Source organism: Littorina saxatilis, linkage group LG11 (assembly GCF_037325665.1).
Source record: "Littorina saxatilis isolate snail1 linkage group LG11, US_GU_Lsax_2.0, whole genome shotgun sequence".
Taxonomy (NCBI): domain Eukaryota; kingdom Metazoa; phylum Mollusca; class Gastropoda; order Littorinimorpha; family Littorinidae; genus Littorina; species Littorina saxatilis.
In genome coordinates, this window is record NC_090255.1 from 31,287,869 (window position 1) to 31,306,759 (window position 18,891).

The 18,891-nt window shown below is 41.7% G+C and overlaps 1 protein-coding gene across 2 annotated transcripts in view; it reads left to right on the plus strand.

The window, feature by feature from the left end:
• The first annotated feature begins 10,315 nt into the window (after positions 1-10,315).
• Positions 10,316-18,891, plus strand: part of LOC138980604 (alpha-amylase-like) — a 335,113-nt gene continuing 326,537 nt past the window's right edge. For both annotated transcript variants that reach the window (XR_011460399.1, XM_070353520.1), the window contains exons 1-7: positions 10,316-10,471; positions 11,814-11,950; positions 13,229-13,374; positions 13,858-14,032; positions 15,263-15,439; positions 16,618-16,785; positions 18,129-18,338. Coding sequence is in view for 1 of the 2 variants with exons in the window: in XM_070353520.1 (XP_070209621.1) it covers positions 10,429-10,471; positions 11,814-11,950; positions 13,229-13,374; positions 13,858-14,032; positions 15,263-15,439; positions 16,618-16,785; positions 18,129-18,338 (1,056 nt within the window). In the remaining variant the exon portion in view is untranslated. The remainder of the gene's footprint in view (positions 10,472-11,813; positions 11,951-13,228; positions 13,375-13,857; positions 14,033-15,262; positions 15,440-16,617; positions 16,786-18,128; positions 18,339-18,891) is intronic.

An 18,891-nucleotide genomic window follows, 5' to 3' on the forward strand; every position in this document is an offset into this window, starting at 1 on the left:
ACTCCCTCCTTTTTAAGACCTGATTTCTCAGACTTTGTGTTCATAACCTCAGTAAATGTACCCCCATTTTAAGACTCCCTCCTTTTTAAGACCCTGTTTTCTCAGACTTTCTGTTCATAACCTCTGTAAATGTACCCCCATTTTAAGATTCCCTCCTGTTTAAGACCTGATTTTCTCAGATTTTTGGAGGTCGTAAAAGGGGGGTTCAAGTGTATTCACATATTGGTGTGAGTTTTATGCACTGTATATATAATGAATAGCATGGATTGCAACTTTTGTGTTCTTTAAGTTTTGTTTCTTATTTCACGATTTCCTTTTCTTGTGGTGATGTAGTGTGAGTGCGGGCTGAGAGTAATGTGAGTGTGAAGTTCCATGTTGACATGACCAGAATTTACAGAGATTGGTCTAATGTTGCTGCATTGATATACAGTTCAACCCTCCTTTTAAAGGTCCTTGTCTACATTTTTACACTGAAATCGTCATTTGACCATTAAAATGCAGAGTCTATTATCTACAAATATTAACAATACACCCCCTTTCGATCAGGTAAGACGAAGCCAGTGAAGCCGTTTGAAAATTCATTGTAGTATTCCAGCGTAGTACTCATAGTAGGATATCCTTATTTGAAAAATGCCAAGCGCAAACCTCCTGTCAAATCCCGTGCATTTCGTGCGTTTAAAAAAAAGCGTGAACAGCGCTCCAGTGTCATACTGTTGCTGCACTTGTTTGGGCGTGGCTATAAGCACAGTGACATGAATTTGATTGGTCAGTATTTTTAGGCAAAGCACATGTTCTCAGCAAACAGAAAACAAAATATTGGAAGCGTGAGTCACGCTACCCAAAAATAAAATCTTTTTTTACATATATTTTTTTTCTATAACTTTTTTCCCCATGGTTCATTCATCATTTGACATAATTTTGTATCGAAATCTAACCATAAGATTATTGAAAAAAGGCAAAAATGTAGACGACCACCTTTAAGGCCTGACAAAATCCAAAGAGGGAGTCTTCAAATGGGGGTACATGTACAGACATTCTGAACAGAAAGTCTGAAAAAGCATTAGGTCTTGAGAAGGGGGATATCTTAAATTTGGGAGTCTTAAAGGCATATGTACTCGATGACTATACACGCTAATTGCTTTACCAACAGCTGGAGACATGCTAAATTAAGTTCCCTGCAAAATATTGTGGTCAAGGACCCCTTCGATGTTGAGATATGTTAATTTTCATTTTGATCTGGATCGTCCTATTTATAGATTTAGCAACACATGTAACGTTGATGCAAGGGAGCTAACACCGCGGCTTTGTTGACATCCTCACTTTTTCAGAGGCTAGAACAAGCTGTAATGCATGTATTATGGTCCGCGCATGGTGACATATCGTCATTATATGGTCTTATGGTGCGTTTGACATCGATTATGGGCAAACTACACTTTGTAAACACGGGAGCGCGTACATATGCCTTTAAATTGGTGAGTCGTAAAAAGGGGGTTCCACTGTCTATGGAACTGCAAACAATGCACCCAGCTTTTAATTGAAACCAGTTTTTACCATTCTTCTTCTTCTAATTCTTCTTCTGCGTTCGTGGGCTGAAACTCCCACGTACACTCTTGGTGTTTTTTTTGCACGAGTGGAATTTTACGTGTATGACCGTTTTTACCCCGCCATTTAGGCAGCCATACGTCGTTTTCGGAGGAAGCATGCTGGGTATTTTCGTGTTTCTATAGCCCACCGAACTCTGACATGGATTACAGGATTTTTTCGTGCGCACTTGGTCTTGTGCTTGCGTGTACGGGGGTGTTCGGACACCGAGGAGAGTCTGCACACAAAGTTGACTCTGAGAAATAAATCTCTCGCCGAACGTGGGGACGAACTCACGCTGACAGCGGCCAACTGGATACAAATCCAGCGCGCTACCGACTGAGCTACATCCCCGCCCTTTTTTGACTCACATGCGAAGCAAAAGTGAGTCTATGTACTCACCCGAGTCGTCCGTCCGGACGTCCAGACGTCCGTCCGGAAAACTTTAACGTTGGATATTTCTTGGACACTATTCAGTCTATCAGTACCAAATTTGGCAAGATGGTGTATGATGACAAGGCCCCAAAAAACATACATAGCATCTTGACCTTGCTTCAAGGTCAAGGTCGCAGGGGCCATAAATGTTGCCTAAAAAACAGCTATTTTTCACATTTTTCTCATTTTCTCTGAAGTTTTTGAGATTCAATACCTCACCTATATATGATATATAGGGCAAAGTAAGCCCCATCTTTTGATACCAGTTTGGTTTACCTTGCTTCAAGGTCAAGGTCACAGGAGCTCTTCAAAGTTGGATTGTATACATATTTTGAAGTGACCTTGACCCTGCACTATGGAAGATAACTGTTTCAAACTTAAAAATTATGTGGGGCACATGTTATGCTTTCATCATGAGACACATTTGGTCACATATGATCAAGGTCAAGGTCACTTTGACCCTTATGAAATGTGACCAAAATAAGGTAGTGAACCACTAAAAGTGACCATATCTCATGGTAGAAAGAGCCAATAATTACCATTGTACTTCCTATGTCTTGAATTAACAGCTTTGTGTTGCATGACCTTGTATGACCTTGACCTTGGGTCAAGGTCACATGTAATTTGGTAGGAAAAATATGTAAAGCAGTTCTTAGTGAATGATGTCATTGCTAGGTTTAGTTATTTGACCTTGACCCTGAAGGTCAAGGTCATGTAAAGGTCAAGGTCAAGCATGTGAGTCGTATGGGCTTTGCCCTTCTTGTTTACCATTAACTTAAAGGAGGAATTTAAAAATGTTTGCAAAGTGTATGTCATTGTTGGCTTATTAATTGAATACAGTGGTCAAAGTTTAAAGATGGGTCCAAACAAGGATATATATTTAAAGCTGTAGGAGCCAGTGCATACATCAGGTGAGTCAACTCAGAAATGACATGACTTACATATGAGGTGAACATATGCAAATTGAGTATTATATTTTGCTGTGACCAAGATATGACCACAGTTCACGGGGCCATGTACTATAAGCTTGAGATTGTGCCTGATTTTTTCTTCTTTCATTTTTAAGTGTATCATGTTTCAATGGATTATACTTGTCTTGGGTAAAGATGCTTACTCATTGCCCCGGATATTTGTAACATGTGACAAAATTGCTTTCATTGAAGACACAATCGTGTGCTTATCACACCAATGACACTAACAAAAAATGATGTGATGGCTTGTTTTATTTCCTGTATTACCTGTACATATATACTATGTTTTATTAAGTGAAAAGAATGACTTTTTCCTTCCCATTTTCTTCTTTCTTGTCCTTTTCTTCTTGTTTTCCAAAAATCTATCGGGTCCATGCATTGGCTATGGCAGTGTCCATATTTCTGTAAAAAATGTAAAGCTCTAGCTGCTTCATGTAGAAGCTGTTTGATGATGGTTTTTGGCTCACATGCGAAGCAAAAGTGAGTCTATGTACTCACCCGAGTCGTCCGTCCGTCCGTCCGTCCGTCCGTCCCGGCGTCCGTCCGAAAAACTTTAACGTTGGAAAAAAGTTAAAAAAACAAAGGAATACTGTACTCACCAATACAAGAACGGGACAAGACGGTACGAATTTTCGCTTATGGAAGCTTCATCAGGAAAAACAAGAACACAAAAGACAACAAAAAGCAGACGCAACACCTTTCAAACCTTGTTCGTTCCGTGTTGCGTCTGCTTTTTGTTGTCTTTTGTGTTCTTGTTTTTCCTGATGAAGCTTCCATAAGCGAAAATTCGTACCGTCTTGTCCCGTTCTTGTATTGGTGAGTACAGTATTCCTTTGTTTTTTAACTTTGTTCATCTTACCACAGTCACTTCGTTGTTTAGAATTCTTTTAACGTTGGATATTTCTTGGACACTATTAAGTCTATCAACACCTGATGTGGCCTGATGGTGTATGGTTACAAGATCTCAAAAAACATGTGCGGCAACTTGACCTCACTTCAAGTTCAAGGTCACAGGGGCCGTAATTGTTGTCTTAAAAACGACTATTTTTCACATTTTCGCATTTTTTTCTGAAGTTATCGAGAATGGCAACCTTAGCTATGTATGCTATACAGGGCAATGTAAGCCCTATCTTTGGACACCAGTTTGGTTGACCTTGCTTCAAGGTCAAGGTCGCAAGGGTCCTTTAAAGTTGGATTGTATACATATTTTGAAGTGACCTTGACCCTGAACTATGGAAGATAACTGTTTCAAACTTAAAAAATTATATGGGGCACATGTTATGCTTTCATCATGAGACACATTTGGTCACATATGATCAAGGTCAAGGTCACTTTGACCCTTATGAAATGTGACCAAAATAAGGTAGTGAACCACTAAAAGTGACCATATGTCATGGTAGAAATAATAATAATAATAATAATAATAATAAATAACTTTTCTATAGCGCGAGTCCCATCAATTGGCTCCAGGCGCTTTACAAATTCATTATAGAATAAACTAGCACAAATCAACAAGCATACAAAGCATACATTTAACTGAGACATAACACCAAGAACCAAGCACTAAGCAAAACTTAGCGTACAATGTTAAAAGTACACACACACACACACACACACACACACACACACACACACACACACACACACACACACACGCACGCACGCGCACACACAAAGATACCATTGACAAAGAGACCATAAAGCACATACAGGGTAGAGAGTTCCAAAACAGAATAGAGTTGTGGAGAGTCTACTCAGGCTAAGCAAAGGCTTTACGAAACAGATATGTTTTGAGTTGGGTTTTGAAGGAGGAAAGGCTGCTGGAATCACGGATAGAACTTGGAAGCGAGTTCCAGACGGTCGGAATCTGGTACCTAAAGGTTCTTTCACCAAAGGTCTTGGTCCTGGTTTTGGGGATGCGAAGGAGTTTTTCAGAGGAGGATCTGAGAGAACGGGATGGCTCGTAGATACTGAGGGAATGGGACAAATAGGGGGGAAGTGATTTCTCAAAACAGCGGTACCCTAACAGAGCGAGCTTGTACTCGATTCTATACTTCATAGGAAGCCAGTGAAGGGTGGTAAGTAGGGGAGTGACATGGTCTTTCTTAGACTTCTGCAGAATGAGCCTTGCAGCACTGTTCTGGACTCTCTGTAAGCGATCAAGTTCTTCAGTGGGGAGGCCGGCAAGCAATGAGTTGCAGTAGTCAAGTCGACTCAGGATCAGAGAGGAGACAAGTTGAACAGTGGCTTGGAGTGTCAGGAATGATCTGACAGAGGAAATCTTGCGCAACTCAAAAAAGGCACATTTACAAACAAAACTAATGTGTTTTTGCATTGTCAGAGCAGAGTCCAGGTACACGCCTAGGTCCTTAACAGCGGTTTGGGAAACAATCTGAGTGTCGCCTATTGTCAGGGAAGTACAGTCAATCTGATTTAAAGCATGCCTTGAGCCTGACAGCATCACCTCAGTTTTTGAGTCATTCAGCTTGAGTTTATTGTCTATCATCCAGTCTTTAACTGACTCAATGCAGCGCTCAGTGTTTTTAACCACTTTTGGAAAATCACTGGGGGGAGCAGAATCCTCTATTTGGGTGTCGTCGGCATACTTGTGGTGTTCGCAGCCATGCCTCGAGATGACGTCAGATAGGTCCTGTGTATATAGTGTAAACAGAACCGGGCCTAGAACAGAGCCCTGAGGTACTCCGTGCTTCAGGGGAACAGGGGATGATTCTTTTTGACCTATTTGTACTCTTTGAAAGCGTTCAGAGAGATATGACACGAACCACTGGAAGGCTTTGTCGGCAATTCCAAACGTGAACTGTAGTCTCTTTAGGAGGACGTCGTGGTCGATGGTGTCAAATGCCGCCGAGAGGTCCAAGAGTGCGAGCACAGACACTTCCTTGTTGTCAGCACTGGTCAGCAGCTTGTCAGTTACGTAAAGAAGAGCGGTTTCTGTGCTATGATTTTTCTTGTATGCGGACTGATGGACGTCCAAAAGATCATTACTCAGCAGATGTTCTTGGAGCTGCGCTAGCACACACTTTTCTAACAGCTTGGTCAGAAAGGGTAAGTTTGAAATGGGTCTATAGTTCTTTAAGCACTCCGTGTCAAGGCCTGGCTTTTTTAGAAGTGGTGTTATGACTGCCTCTTTAAACTGTGCAGGCACAGACCCAGACTGAAGAGAAAGGTTTAAGATTCTCGTTACAACAGGAACAAGGAAATCCAGGCAAGTTTTCATGAGTGACGTGGGAATGGGGTCAAGTGTGCAGGATTTTGGAGCACATTTTGAAATAAGTTCAAAAACAAACTTCTCAGAAACAGGGCTAAACCGTGTAAGGGGGGTCCCTGAAAATGCGGCGAAGGACATTTGTGTTTTGGATGAGTCGAGACCTTTGCGAATGTCAGAGATCTTCTGGTCAAAGAAATTGCTGAAAGTCTCGGGGAGTTCTGATGGGGGAATCAATTTAGGGAGGGCAGTGGGGGCAAAGAGCCAATAAGCACCATTGTACTTCCTATGTCTTGAATTAACAGCTTTGTGTTGCATGACCTTGGATGACCTTGACCTTGGGTCAAGGTCACATGTATTTTGGTAGGAAAAATGTGTAAAGCAGTTCTTAGTGTATGATGTCATTGCTAGGTTTAGTTATTTGACCTTGACCCTGAAGGTCAAGGTCATGTAAAGGTCAAGGTCAAGCATGTGAGTCGTATGGGCTTTGCCCTTCTTGTTTTAGTAAAATGCTCATGTATAGCCACTGCAAACAAAGTTTTTTTGCCAAAATGAATGTTGTGTAACGAATGTTTGTGTTCAAAGAATGCTCATTGTACAGAAATACATTTTTCCGTAGGACATGCATTTATGGTCAGTGATTCCAATGAAGAGTTCCTCAGATATTAAAAAAAAATGGCTCTATCCCATCTTCCCCCTTTCCCCTATCCCATCTCCCCCCTTCCCCCGTCGCGATATAACCTTGAATGGTTGAAAACGACGTTAAACACCAAATAAAGAAAGAAAGAAAGAAAGAATTAAAAAAAAAGTTACTCTGCCTCTGGGTGAGTTTTCATGGGTGAAGTGCTTCAGAATGCTCACTAAAAAGATGACTTCTCAGTCAGTGACTTGTCTTTACTTTTACATTTTGTCATCTTCCTGGGCCATGGTTGCTTTATGATTCATGTCCAAAAAATGAAATTAAAGGCCTTAGATGTAGCTTACCCTGTCCCTATCTCAGTAAGATAATAAGTGTGATAATATGTGCATGTCTATTAAATGCACTTGTTACTTTGCTTATTGTTGTAGGCCTACAGAATAAATTGTTTTCTTTTTATTTACAACTAATAGCTTGAGTTATTTTTAGAAATGATAAAATTCTATGCTCATTTAGAATTATGCCCCCCGCGGGTTAGGGGGAAGAATTTACCCGATGCTCCCCAGCATGTCGTAAGAGGCGAGTAACGGATTCTGTTTCTTCTTTTACCCTTGTTAAGGGTTTCTTGTATAGAATATAGTCAATGTTTGTAAAGATTTTAGTCAAGCAGTATGTAAGAAATGTTAAGTCCTTTGTACTGGAAACTTGCATTCTCCCAGTAAGGTCATATATTGTAGTACGTTGCAAGCCCCTGGAGCAATTTTTTTATTAGTGGTTTTGTGAACAAGAAACAATTAACAAGTGGCTCTATCCCATCTCCCCCCCCCCCCCCCCCCCCCCCCCTTTCCCTGTCGCGATATAACCTTCATGGTTGAAAACGACGTTAAACACCAAATAAAGAAAGAAAGATTTAGAATTATTTGCAGTAGTTATATGACTTATGATATTTTTAGAAGACCCTGTGGTAACTGGTTATGGCTTGAAACTTTTATTCTTCTTCTTCTCGTTCGCTAAAACATTAAGGTTGTATGTATTAGTACGTGCCAGTTACGAGTTTTGTGTTTGACATTTTTCTGTGTGAGTAATATGTTTTCCATTTTACAGAATTATATCCTCCGCAAGTTTCCCATGCAGAAACAATTTTTTTATACTACCAAAGCATGTAACATTTTGCAGAGTTCTTGACATTAAGTTGATGCAGTTAAGTACACACCTCTGTGACTGTTTCAGGTGCTAAGAATCAAAATGATTCATTCAAAATATTTGTTCATATCTCTGAAAATCCCACGTGGTTTATTCTTGTGTATTTTACAAAAGAAAAATGTGTGTGTGTGACAATTTCTTTACTTTTCAATGTCTGTGATCACAGAGTTTCAATTGATAAAGCTTGTCAGTCGAGTTTTAAAGCAGAGACCTTTTTGGTCCTGTTTTTAATGTCGAACTTGATTTTTTCATACTGCAAATGCACATTTTTTGTCAGATTGGTCTTTTTATTGTTTGTGCTCAATAAAAACTTTCTTTTTAATGTTTTTGTTTTTAAAACTTGTATTTTAATTTTCAGCTGTGGTTGGGATATTACTTTGCACTGGTTGATGCTGAATGCTTGCATTGATAAAATTATCCATGTAATTCATTATGAATCCGCACACCATTGCAATTAAGTATTACAAACATAGCTTCTAGTTGGGAAAGAGTTGCACTTTCCTTTCATCTCGATTATTCGGGAACGCAGAAGAAGAGCTCTCTACCTTGAGAGCACACACACACACACACATACACACACACACACACACACTCACACACACACACACACACTCACACACACACACACACTCTCTCTCTCTCTCTCTCTCTCTCTCTTATATGCTTACAGTCACACCCACGCAGACCAGACACATACATTTTTATGTTATACATTTGCCTATGGTCATATTTGCGCGCAAGCACACACACACACACACTCACACACACACACTCTCTCTCTCTCTCTCTCTCTCTCTTGTATGCTTACAGTCACACCCACGCAGACAAGACACATACATTTTTATGTTATACATTTGCCTATGGTCGTATTCGCGCGCAAGCACACACACACACACACACACACACACACACACACTCGCGCGCACGAACACACTCTTTTTTTTCTCTCTCTCTCTCTCTCTCTCTCTCTCTCTCTCTCTCTCTCTCTCTCTCTCTCTCTCTCTCTCTCTCTCTCTCTCTCTCTCTCTGATTACACTCACACACGCACACCCACACACACCGACTATGGTTGTTAACGGACAGGTACACTTACTTACATACTGCCCGTTATGCCTGTTGGCATGTAGGGCAGCACACGGACAGGTAATGTCTTTTATTTTTGAATAGTGCTTGTGTGTCTGTGCTTGTGTTCCAGCATCGGCATGTAATAAGTGTGTGTGCGCGTGTGTGTGTGTGTGTGCCATCCATTCGCAGAGCTGTCAACGTACGCGTGTGTCAGTGTCTTCCTGCCTGTCTCTATTCTGTACCTGTAGTGGAAGAATCTATTGTAATGAATGTTTGATGGTGTATGCTTTTAATTAAGCGTTGCTGACTATGAATGTAGATGTAAATGCTTGTATAACCGTGTTTTAATTTTAAATGTGTCAAGCGCAAAGAGCATACATGTAATTGTAAAGTTATGATGTTGGGCTATATAAATGCTCATTTATTATTATTATCTGTCGATCCGGTTGTGTGAGAGTGTTCGTCGGTGTGTCCAAATATCCTTCTCCTATAACGTTCCTGACTTCATGCCAGAAAAATGTTTTATGTGTTCTACTCGCCATTGCTGACATCATGTGCAAATTTGAATCATCCCTGAATAAATAGAAACCGTCCCCTTATCTGGTTAATGAAGCGACCTGTATGCAGAGACACTGAAGATGCTCAAATCGAATTGGTCAACTCTGCAAAGTGATCTTTTTAAACTGTTTGATTTTGAGATCGCTTCTTCTAAGCTTTCACACTTGACTTGTCTCACCTTACATCAGTGCTTTGGGATTTGCTTATTTTTCGCTTGTATTTATGTGTTAGTCACCAGGGTACATACTGATGGCTGGTACCGTGCCAATCTCAGGTAAAGATACGTGGGACTTGCATGGATACCAGTCCGACAGCCCCCCCCCCCCCCCCGTTTCTCTCTCCCCCTCTCTCTCTCTCCCTCTCGCTCTCTTTCACTCTTTTCTTTTGTCTGTCCGTCTCTCCCCCCCCCCCCTCTCTCTCTCTCTCTCTCTCATTTTGTCTGTCTATATATCTCTCCCCTCACTCTCTCTTCCCTCTCTCTCATTTTGTCTGTCCATTTCTCCGCCCCCCCCCCCCCCCCCCGGCACACACTCTCTGACTTATGATCAGCACGCGTACACACACTTCTGAAGGGGTTACACTCTTGAGAGATAATGCGCTTTCCCATTCCTGGTATCGGGTGACGTTTAATCCGACTAGCGTTCTGTACCCCCTGCAGTTTCTGGGGCGATGCCGGGAGATACCTACGCCTTTTACAACACACACAGACAAGGAGATCGAATCAATAGTGGATGAGGATTTGATCGGTAAAGATGTTCCTCCGGTGGTTAGTGGTCGTCTTGTGCTGTTCCTCTGGTAAGTAGACTGTAATTCTGTTTTGGGGCATTTTCCGTCTTTTTCTTTTTCTCTTTTGATAAAAAAAGTTTTTATTCTTATTTTGTGTGCTTATTAGTTTTTGTTGTTGATGTTTTTTCTTCTTCCTTGCTTTTAATATTCGTGTCTTCGTTTCTTTTCTTCTTTTTTTTGTTTTTTTTGTTTCATGTGTTGTTCTCATTTGTGTGTGTCTATAATTATCTTCTTTTCTTTTCTCATCATTTCGTTGTCCACATTCTTTACTCTTATTCATGTTTTCTTTCTTTCTTCATTCTTTTTTCTTTCGTTCTTCACTCTTAAAATTTTTTTTTTTTAAATTCAACATTTTATTTCATTCTTCATTTTCTTCTTTCATTTTCTCCTTTCTTATCCTGAAATTAAAAAAAACTACAAAAAGGAAGCTTTTGGGGTTCTGTCTTTTTTCCCCTCTCTTTACCTTCGGTTTATTTCTGTCTGTTATAGACAAACAAAGGAGTACAGCAAAACCTCCCGGTGTAACACGAGAAAATTACTCCCACGAGATTTTTTACTCCGGAGTAAACATTTCGTACGAAAAAGTTACTCCCTTTACGAGAAAAAGCACTCCCCCATTTCACGAGAAAATTACTCCCCAAGACAGGTGAGTTCCGAGTAAACATTTCGTTCAAAAATGTTACTCCCCTGACGAATAAATAACGAATAAATTACTTCACCCCAACACGAGCAATTTAACTTCCCATGCCAGGTGTACGAAATGTTTACTCCCTTGTCCCCTGTTAGTCTTAGTGGTTGAAGGGGTGGAAGGAGGGTAGCGCGACATTCGTGTGCGCGAGATCACTTACTGGCATTATCCCTTCGCCCACATCCCATTTTTGCGTACGAGATTTTTTACTGGAAGTAAAAAAAATGGGGAGTAAAAATTTCGTGGAGGGAGTAATTTTTTCGTGCCTTGGGGAGTTCTTTTCTCGTACGAAAAGTGTACTCGGAGTAAGAATTTCGTACGAAATATTTACTCCGGAGTAAATTTTTCGTGGAGTAAAAATTTCGTGTAACACCGGCACTAACTATCTTGAAAATGGTCGTAAGAAGGACGGGTCAGTCTTTATTGGGAATGTGTACAGTGGAACCCCCCCCCCCCCCCTTTTAAGACCTCCAACAATCTGAGAAAATAGGGTCTTTAAAAGGAGGGAGCCTTAAAAAATGGGGTAATTTTACAGAGTTTGAGAACAGAAAGTCTGAGAAAACAAGGTCTTAAAAAGGTGGGAGTCTTAGATTGGGGGGTCGTAAAAGGGGGGTTCCACTGTACCTTATTAACCGACGTTTATTGTTGACCACAAAACCACAGCGTCATGCAGTGACTGGAGCGAGCTTCACTGTGTCACGGGTCGCACCACCCTGGTACAGTTGTTTGAGTGGCGCTGGGCGGACGTTGCCAGGGAGTGCGAGGACTTTCTGGGTCCCAAGGGATTCTGTGGCGTGCAGGTATTTTTTCATGTTTGGTTTATTTGTTAGTTGTCGATTTTGACCATTACAGAATGTTTCGACGCCTTGCGCGCGGGAATGTTTTTATTTTATTTTTTATTTATTTTTTAGTTTGCCAAGCACATTGTGGGGCTTTTAATCAAAAACATGCACCCGTCTACAGCATCCTGAACTCAGATCAAAATGAGTTCGGCTCATTTCCACAGCTTGACTAAATGTAGTAATTTCGCCTTACGCGACTTGTTATTTGTTTGTTATCGATTTTGATCATAACATAATATTTCGACGCCTTGCTGTAACGGTTATATCCTGTAGGGTGAAGTCACGGCTGATCCTTGTCATTTCTTCTTCTTCGGAGAACTTTTTTTTATCAACGACGTTTGCGTCAGCAATTAACTTCTCGTTTCAAAAAATGTATTCACAACGGCGAAGAAGAATACCGACTAACTCATTGACTGACCGAACTTTGTGTGTGAGTGTATGTGTGTGTGTGTGTGTGTGCGTGTGTGTGTGCATGTGTGGGTGTGTGTGTATACATGTGTGTGTGTGTGTATTAACTTTCGCCGGACGTTGTGGCTGACACAGATTCTTAAGACATCGTCAGTTTGCAATTTGCTCAACACACAGAAACTTACACATTGTGATCCTTGCAAAAAAGCATTACGTTAGTTTTCATCACAAGCAGCATGATAAAGATTATATTTATTACCGTCATAGTTTGAAGTATATATCAATCAATCAATCAATATGAGGCTTATATCGCGCGTATTCCGTGGGTACAGTGCTAAGCGCAGGGATTTTTAATTTTTTTAATTTTATGCGATTTATTTATGCTGTGTGAGATGCATCACACAATACATCACGCATTCACATCGCATATCGGCCAGCAGATCGCAGCCATTTCGGCGCATATCCTACTTTTCACGGCCTATTATTCCAAGTCACACGGGTATTTTGGTGGACATTTTTATGTATGCCTATACAATTTTGCCAGGAAAGACCCTTTTGTCAATCGTGGGATCTTTAACGTGCACACCCCAATGTAGTGTACACGAAGTATATATGGCACTAAAACAGAAATGCAGGACGCATCAGTGAGGGCAAGTGCGCAATTATCATTATTAATGCATGGGGCCCGGGCAACTGGATTTAACAATAATCAAGAAACTAGAAGTAAATGAAAAAGATGCATCGCTTGACTATTAATTTCTTCTTGCTTTGTTAATTGACTGCACAGTTTCATGTCTTTCCCGAATGTTCTGTTTTTGTTTTCATTAGATCTCACCTCCCAGTGAAAATGCCGTGGTTACCGGAAGACCGTGGACCGAGCGCTATCAGCCAATCAGCTACAAGCTTTCAACTCGCAGCGGAAACGAGACTCAGTTCCAGGACATGGTGGAACGATGCAACAACGTCAACGTCAGGTTGGTGTTGTAGTTGTTGTAGTTTGTTGTTGTGAATTCTGCTCTTGTGCCCCCCCCCCCCCCCCCGTTATTATCAGCGGAGGAGGATGGTAGGTTAATTTGACTAAATGTTTTTTTTAGATAAACTTAGGATCGAGACGAGGGTGCAGTGGTGGTTTATAATTGTGTGTGTGTGTGTGTATGTGGGTGCCCACACGTGTGTGTGTGTGTGTGTGTGTGTGTGTGTCCACACGTGTGTGTGTGTGTGTGTGTGTGCGTGTGCGTGTGTGTGCGTGTGTGTGTGTGTATTAATGCACTGTTAATTTTTAAGTGTTACAGAGGTTTGAGCAGGACCTCCCTGCATTTCTGCCCTTGATAAGATAATGTTATTATGATTATTATTAATATTATGATCATGATCATCGTCATCATGATCACCTCCATGATGATGATGATGATTATCTGTATTAACCACATATATATCCTCGTTTTGTTATCTGACAGAATCTACGCGGATGTGGCGATCAACAACATGGCCTCGGGAGCTGGGAAAGGGACTGGGACTGGCGGGACAAGCTGGGACGGGACACTGAATGATTTCCCCGGTGTCCCGTTTGGCAATTCGGACGTCAACACGGCCTGCACCAGCACCATTCAAAGCAACTATGATGCGCAAGGGGTATGCAGTATATTTTTGCTTAAAGTAAATACAAAAAACAAAACAAAGTCAATTAATACAAACCTGTATCGCGAACACCTGTTAAACGGTGTTCACATGGCAGACTTTGTACCAACTTTCCCCCAACTTTCAAACGATTTTAGTCAGCACCAAGTCAAATCAAAATCGCTGCCCATAACTAGTTTTAAGCGGCTATTCTCGCCAGACTTGAAGGCCAGTTCAGCTATCGGAGCTACCTCCTATTGCAGTAGGTGCAGTTTGGCTAGAGCTAACCAATGAGTAGGCGCGATAAGAAAAGTCTACGCAAAATCTTCGCCAAGTCACGGCCGAGTCGAGCAGTGCTCAACTGAGTTTTGGAGTCGCTGCTGAATCTGGCCTAAATTGTCTAAATCGCAGGGGCCGTCCACATGGCCGACTTTTCGCCAACTTGGCCTCGACACCTCAGAAGCGATTTTCAAACAACAGAAGTTGGGCAAAAGTTGGTTGCAAGTCTGCAAAATGAACGGCACTTTAGAAAACAACTACTGAAAATAGTAAGTGCGGACCATGCAGTGTTTCTGCTAAAATATCCTTCAGTCTTTCCAGTTAGATCGACCCCTCATCCCCTCCCCTCCCCTCCCCCCTCCCCCCCCCTCCTCCTTTATTCCCCTGCGTATATCTTTTCTCATTTTCAGTAGTTTTTTTCGCCATTCAACTCTCTTCTTGTTGTCTACCATTCTCTCCTGTGACCCTTTATATTTTCTGTATTCATCCGATCAACTTCTACACCAGTGATACCCGTGTAATGCACTCCGGGTGCGTGTACAGAGGCGAAGATACTGGGTTTACTGGACAGGTAGCTGTTCGCTCGGTTTTTTGCCCTGCGTCAGGAAATATACAACAAATTCGGTCCAATAATTGTTGTGCTGGATGCTCCATGCAGTACACAGTTAACCCCTACCAAGAATAATAAGTTTATTCAACCCTTTCAGAATTTACGGAATATTTGAATATTTCTTCCTCTTCTTCCGAATCATGGACTGTGTCCTTTCGGACGTTAAAAGTTCTGCGAGTGGAGTTTTTAAGCAGCGCTGGTTAAAATGGGTCTGTGGGTGGCCCAGGCTCAGTAAAAGTTTAACACTATAATACACAGTTCAGTGGCAATCAGTGTTCGAGGAGGATGAAGCTAGCATTCCCACCGGGCCCGACCCGGGAGTGTCAACACCTAAAAGCAAACCATGTTATTTTCAGGTGAGAAAGTGTAGACTGGACGGCAAGGTAGATTTGCACCAGGGCAAGGACTATGTGAGAGACAAGATAGCCGAGTACCTCAACAAACTGCTGGGTATCGGGGTGGCCGGGTTCCGGGTGGACGCTACGCGGAACATGTGGCCTGGAGACCTCACTGCCATCTTCGGCCGCTTGCAGGTATGGACAACACGAGACAAAGCGAGCTGAAACGAAACACGATAAGACAATTAAGGCAGCCTGAGACGAACCAGGCGAGCTGTGACAAAAACAAGACCAGACTATGCGAGCTAAGCCAAGACTAAGCGAGCTGATACGAAGCAAGGCAAGACAAAACAAACTGAGACGAAACAATACAAGACTAGACGAGCTGAGACGAAACGAGACAAGACTAAACTAGCTGAGACAAAACAAGACGAAAGGAAGTGAGCTGAGACGAAACGAAACGAGACGAGACGAGTTAAGCTGAGATAACTCGAGACGAGCTGAAACATGTTTATTACAGAATAACCTGCTCTGTATACCACCTGTTCATTGCGACCACATGCCCACAACGACCGCCTCCAAGAAACCCGAACGAGGTCTTTTCAATCTTTAAATTGAATATTCACCTTTCCATAGCCACCACCTGGGCCATAAGGCCAAATAAAAATATATGTTGGTTTAGGGTAACGTGGCTTTTTTTTCTTTGCTTTTTTTAATTTAGTCGATTTTAGAGGAGGTTACTTCCCTTACAGTCTCGGTATAATAATAATAATAAGAAGAACATTTATATAGCGCTAAATCAAAATCAAAAACTTTCGTTAAAAAGGCTTGCTCTAAGCGCTTGACATCTAAACTAAACGTCATTCACACTCTTTACAATGATGTACAAGAACTTCATGTCACACTCTTTCATTCAGTATAGCACCATTCACACAGTTGTTATTCTGTACAAGACAATAAGTTAGTCTAACATTTAGAATGTTCATAAGATGAAAACAAGAGAAAACCAGACTGATTAAAACAACTGCTTAGTGCTAACAAAGCATGAATCTTAATGATAACGTAATACATGTTTAACTGTTAAGACCATAAAAAACCTATATGCTAAAATAACTTCGAACTTTTAAGAACTTCTTATAAGATACACAGCACATCTGGTATGGTTAGTAAAATGCGCCAAAAGTTGTTGTTTATTTTTAGAAATGAAAAAAAGTTTTAGGGTCGTCGGGAAAAAAATAGGGTCGGTCGGGTTACCCTAAAACAACATATATTTTTTATTTGGCCTAACCATCACGTATGCCATGGTCGTTCCCTTGGGTAAAATGTTTTGACAGGTTCGACTGTATGATATTTTATCTTTCGTTTTCCCTCAGAATCTGAACTCGACGGTGTTCGGCAGTGGGAAGAAACCGTTCCTTTATCAGGACATCCGAGACGACCAGACGGTGGGTGACGGCGAATACCTGACCACAGGGCGAATCACCAAGTATCTTTATGGGGTGAAACTCAATGAAGTTTTCCGCAAACAGAATGCGCTGAAGGTGGGGAAACATCCGAACAAATGCACGCACGTACAATATCACGCACGGAAACACGCACGCACGGAAAAACGTACGCACGCCGGTGTAACACGAGAAAATGACTCCCACGAGATTTTTACTCCGGAGTAAACATTTCGTACGAAAAAGTTACTCCCTTTACGAAAAAAGCACTCCCCCATTACACGAGAAAATTACTCCCCAAGACAGGTGAGTTCCGAGTAAACATTTCGTACACAAATGTTACTCCCCTGACGAATAAATAACGAATAAATTACTTCACCCCAACACGAGCAATTTAACTTCCCATGCCAGGTGTACGAAATTTGTACTCCCTTGTCCCCTGTTAGTCTTGGTGGTGGAAGGGGTGGAGGGAGGGTAGCGCGACATTGGTTTGCACGAGATCACATTATTGGCATTATCCCTTCGCCCGCATCCCATTTTCGCGCACGAGATTTTTTACTGGAAGCACAAAAAATGGGGAGTAAAAATTTCGTGGAGGGAGTAATTTTTTCGAGCCTTGGGGAGTTCTTTTCTCGTACAAAAAATTTACTCGGAGTAAGAATTTCGTACGAAATTTTTACTCCGGAGTGAATTTTTCGTGGGGTAAAAATTTCGTGTTACACCGGGACGCGCAAGCACGAAAGTATACACGTGCAAGGACGCACACAAGCACACGCATGCAAACACATACACACACCTCACGCACGCACGCACGCAAGCACGCACGCAGGCGCGCGCACGCACAACACTACACCACACCACAACACACTACACCACACCACACGGCCACACTACTCCACACCACACCACACCACACCAGGAGAACCAGAAAATGTGTAATGCAAGGAGCTCTCTATCGGTACTCCTTGGTGTAATGCCTTATTGAAAGAGGGCGATGGAATGGTGGTGATGGGAAAACTGAAAGGACTTTCCTTCCAAAAATACTATTATAAATTAATCCAACCTAACAACATTTTGGGCTATTACATTTTAAAGCATCCGGCACGGAGTCTGGATCTTTTTTTATAATCAACTTTTAGGAATGTCTTTCTTAAAGTCAAAGCAGGTCATTGAAAATCGTCCTTCTGAAAATAAAAGAACTATAGCTGTTTTCACGCACAAACACTGTTGACATTAGATCAGAAATGTGCAACGAGGGTGTGTTTGAATGGACCGTACCTTTCTGTGTCCTAGTCACAGGAGCTTGCATCAAAGCGCCGGTCTATCAAAGTATCCTACTTCTTTATCCGTCCGGTAGTATTGCTACTATTATTCACAAGCTCCTGTGGTCCCAGTTGCATGAAAATACCCGTAAGATGAATACCATGGCTGCGTGATTTCAGTGGCTGGAAACTTTCGGCAAATCGTGGGGCATCGGGGAGAGCACGGACGTGGTGGTTTTCATCAGTAACCATGACAGTCAGCGTAACGACGGCAACGTGTTGACCTACAAAGACTCGCGTCTCTACAAGATGGCCACGGCTTTCATGCTGGCCTGGCCTCACGGCGTTCCTATCATCACGTCCAGTTATAACTTCACTGAGGTCAACCAGGTGGGCAGTTTGTTCTGTGTTCAATTATCATAATTATAAATTATTTTCCCGACGGACCATGAAGTGTACAGGAATGCGCATGTCAAGTTATTATGAAAGTGTTTAACTTCCATCCAGTCTTACACATAACCCTACTGAATTGAACTACTAGTACTAGATAGTTTCGCAAATTGGATGATGCTTTGTGAATTCCTAATTTCTACGTGGCGCGTTGTTGTTTTTTTTAGTCCGGGAAAATTTACTATCTATATATAGATATATAAAGATATATCTTTCACGAAGGTATATGTTAGGTGTTCGATTGATGAATTATGTGTGTGTGTGTGTGTGTGTGTGTGTGTGTGTGTGTGTGTGTGTGTGTATGTGTGTGTGTGTGTATGTGTGTGTGTGTGCGTGCGTGCGTGTGTGTGTGTGTGTGTATGCGCGCGCGTGCGTGTGTGTTGTTGTTTCTTTCGCGAGCACGTTCATAAGTGCGCATGAACGTGTTGGTGATTATGTGTGTGATAAACGCCTTGTTTTGCTTTTAACATTGATTCATGTATCGCTCAATGCT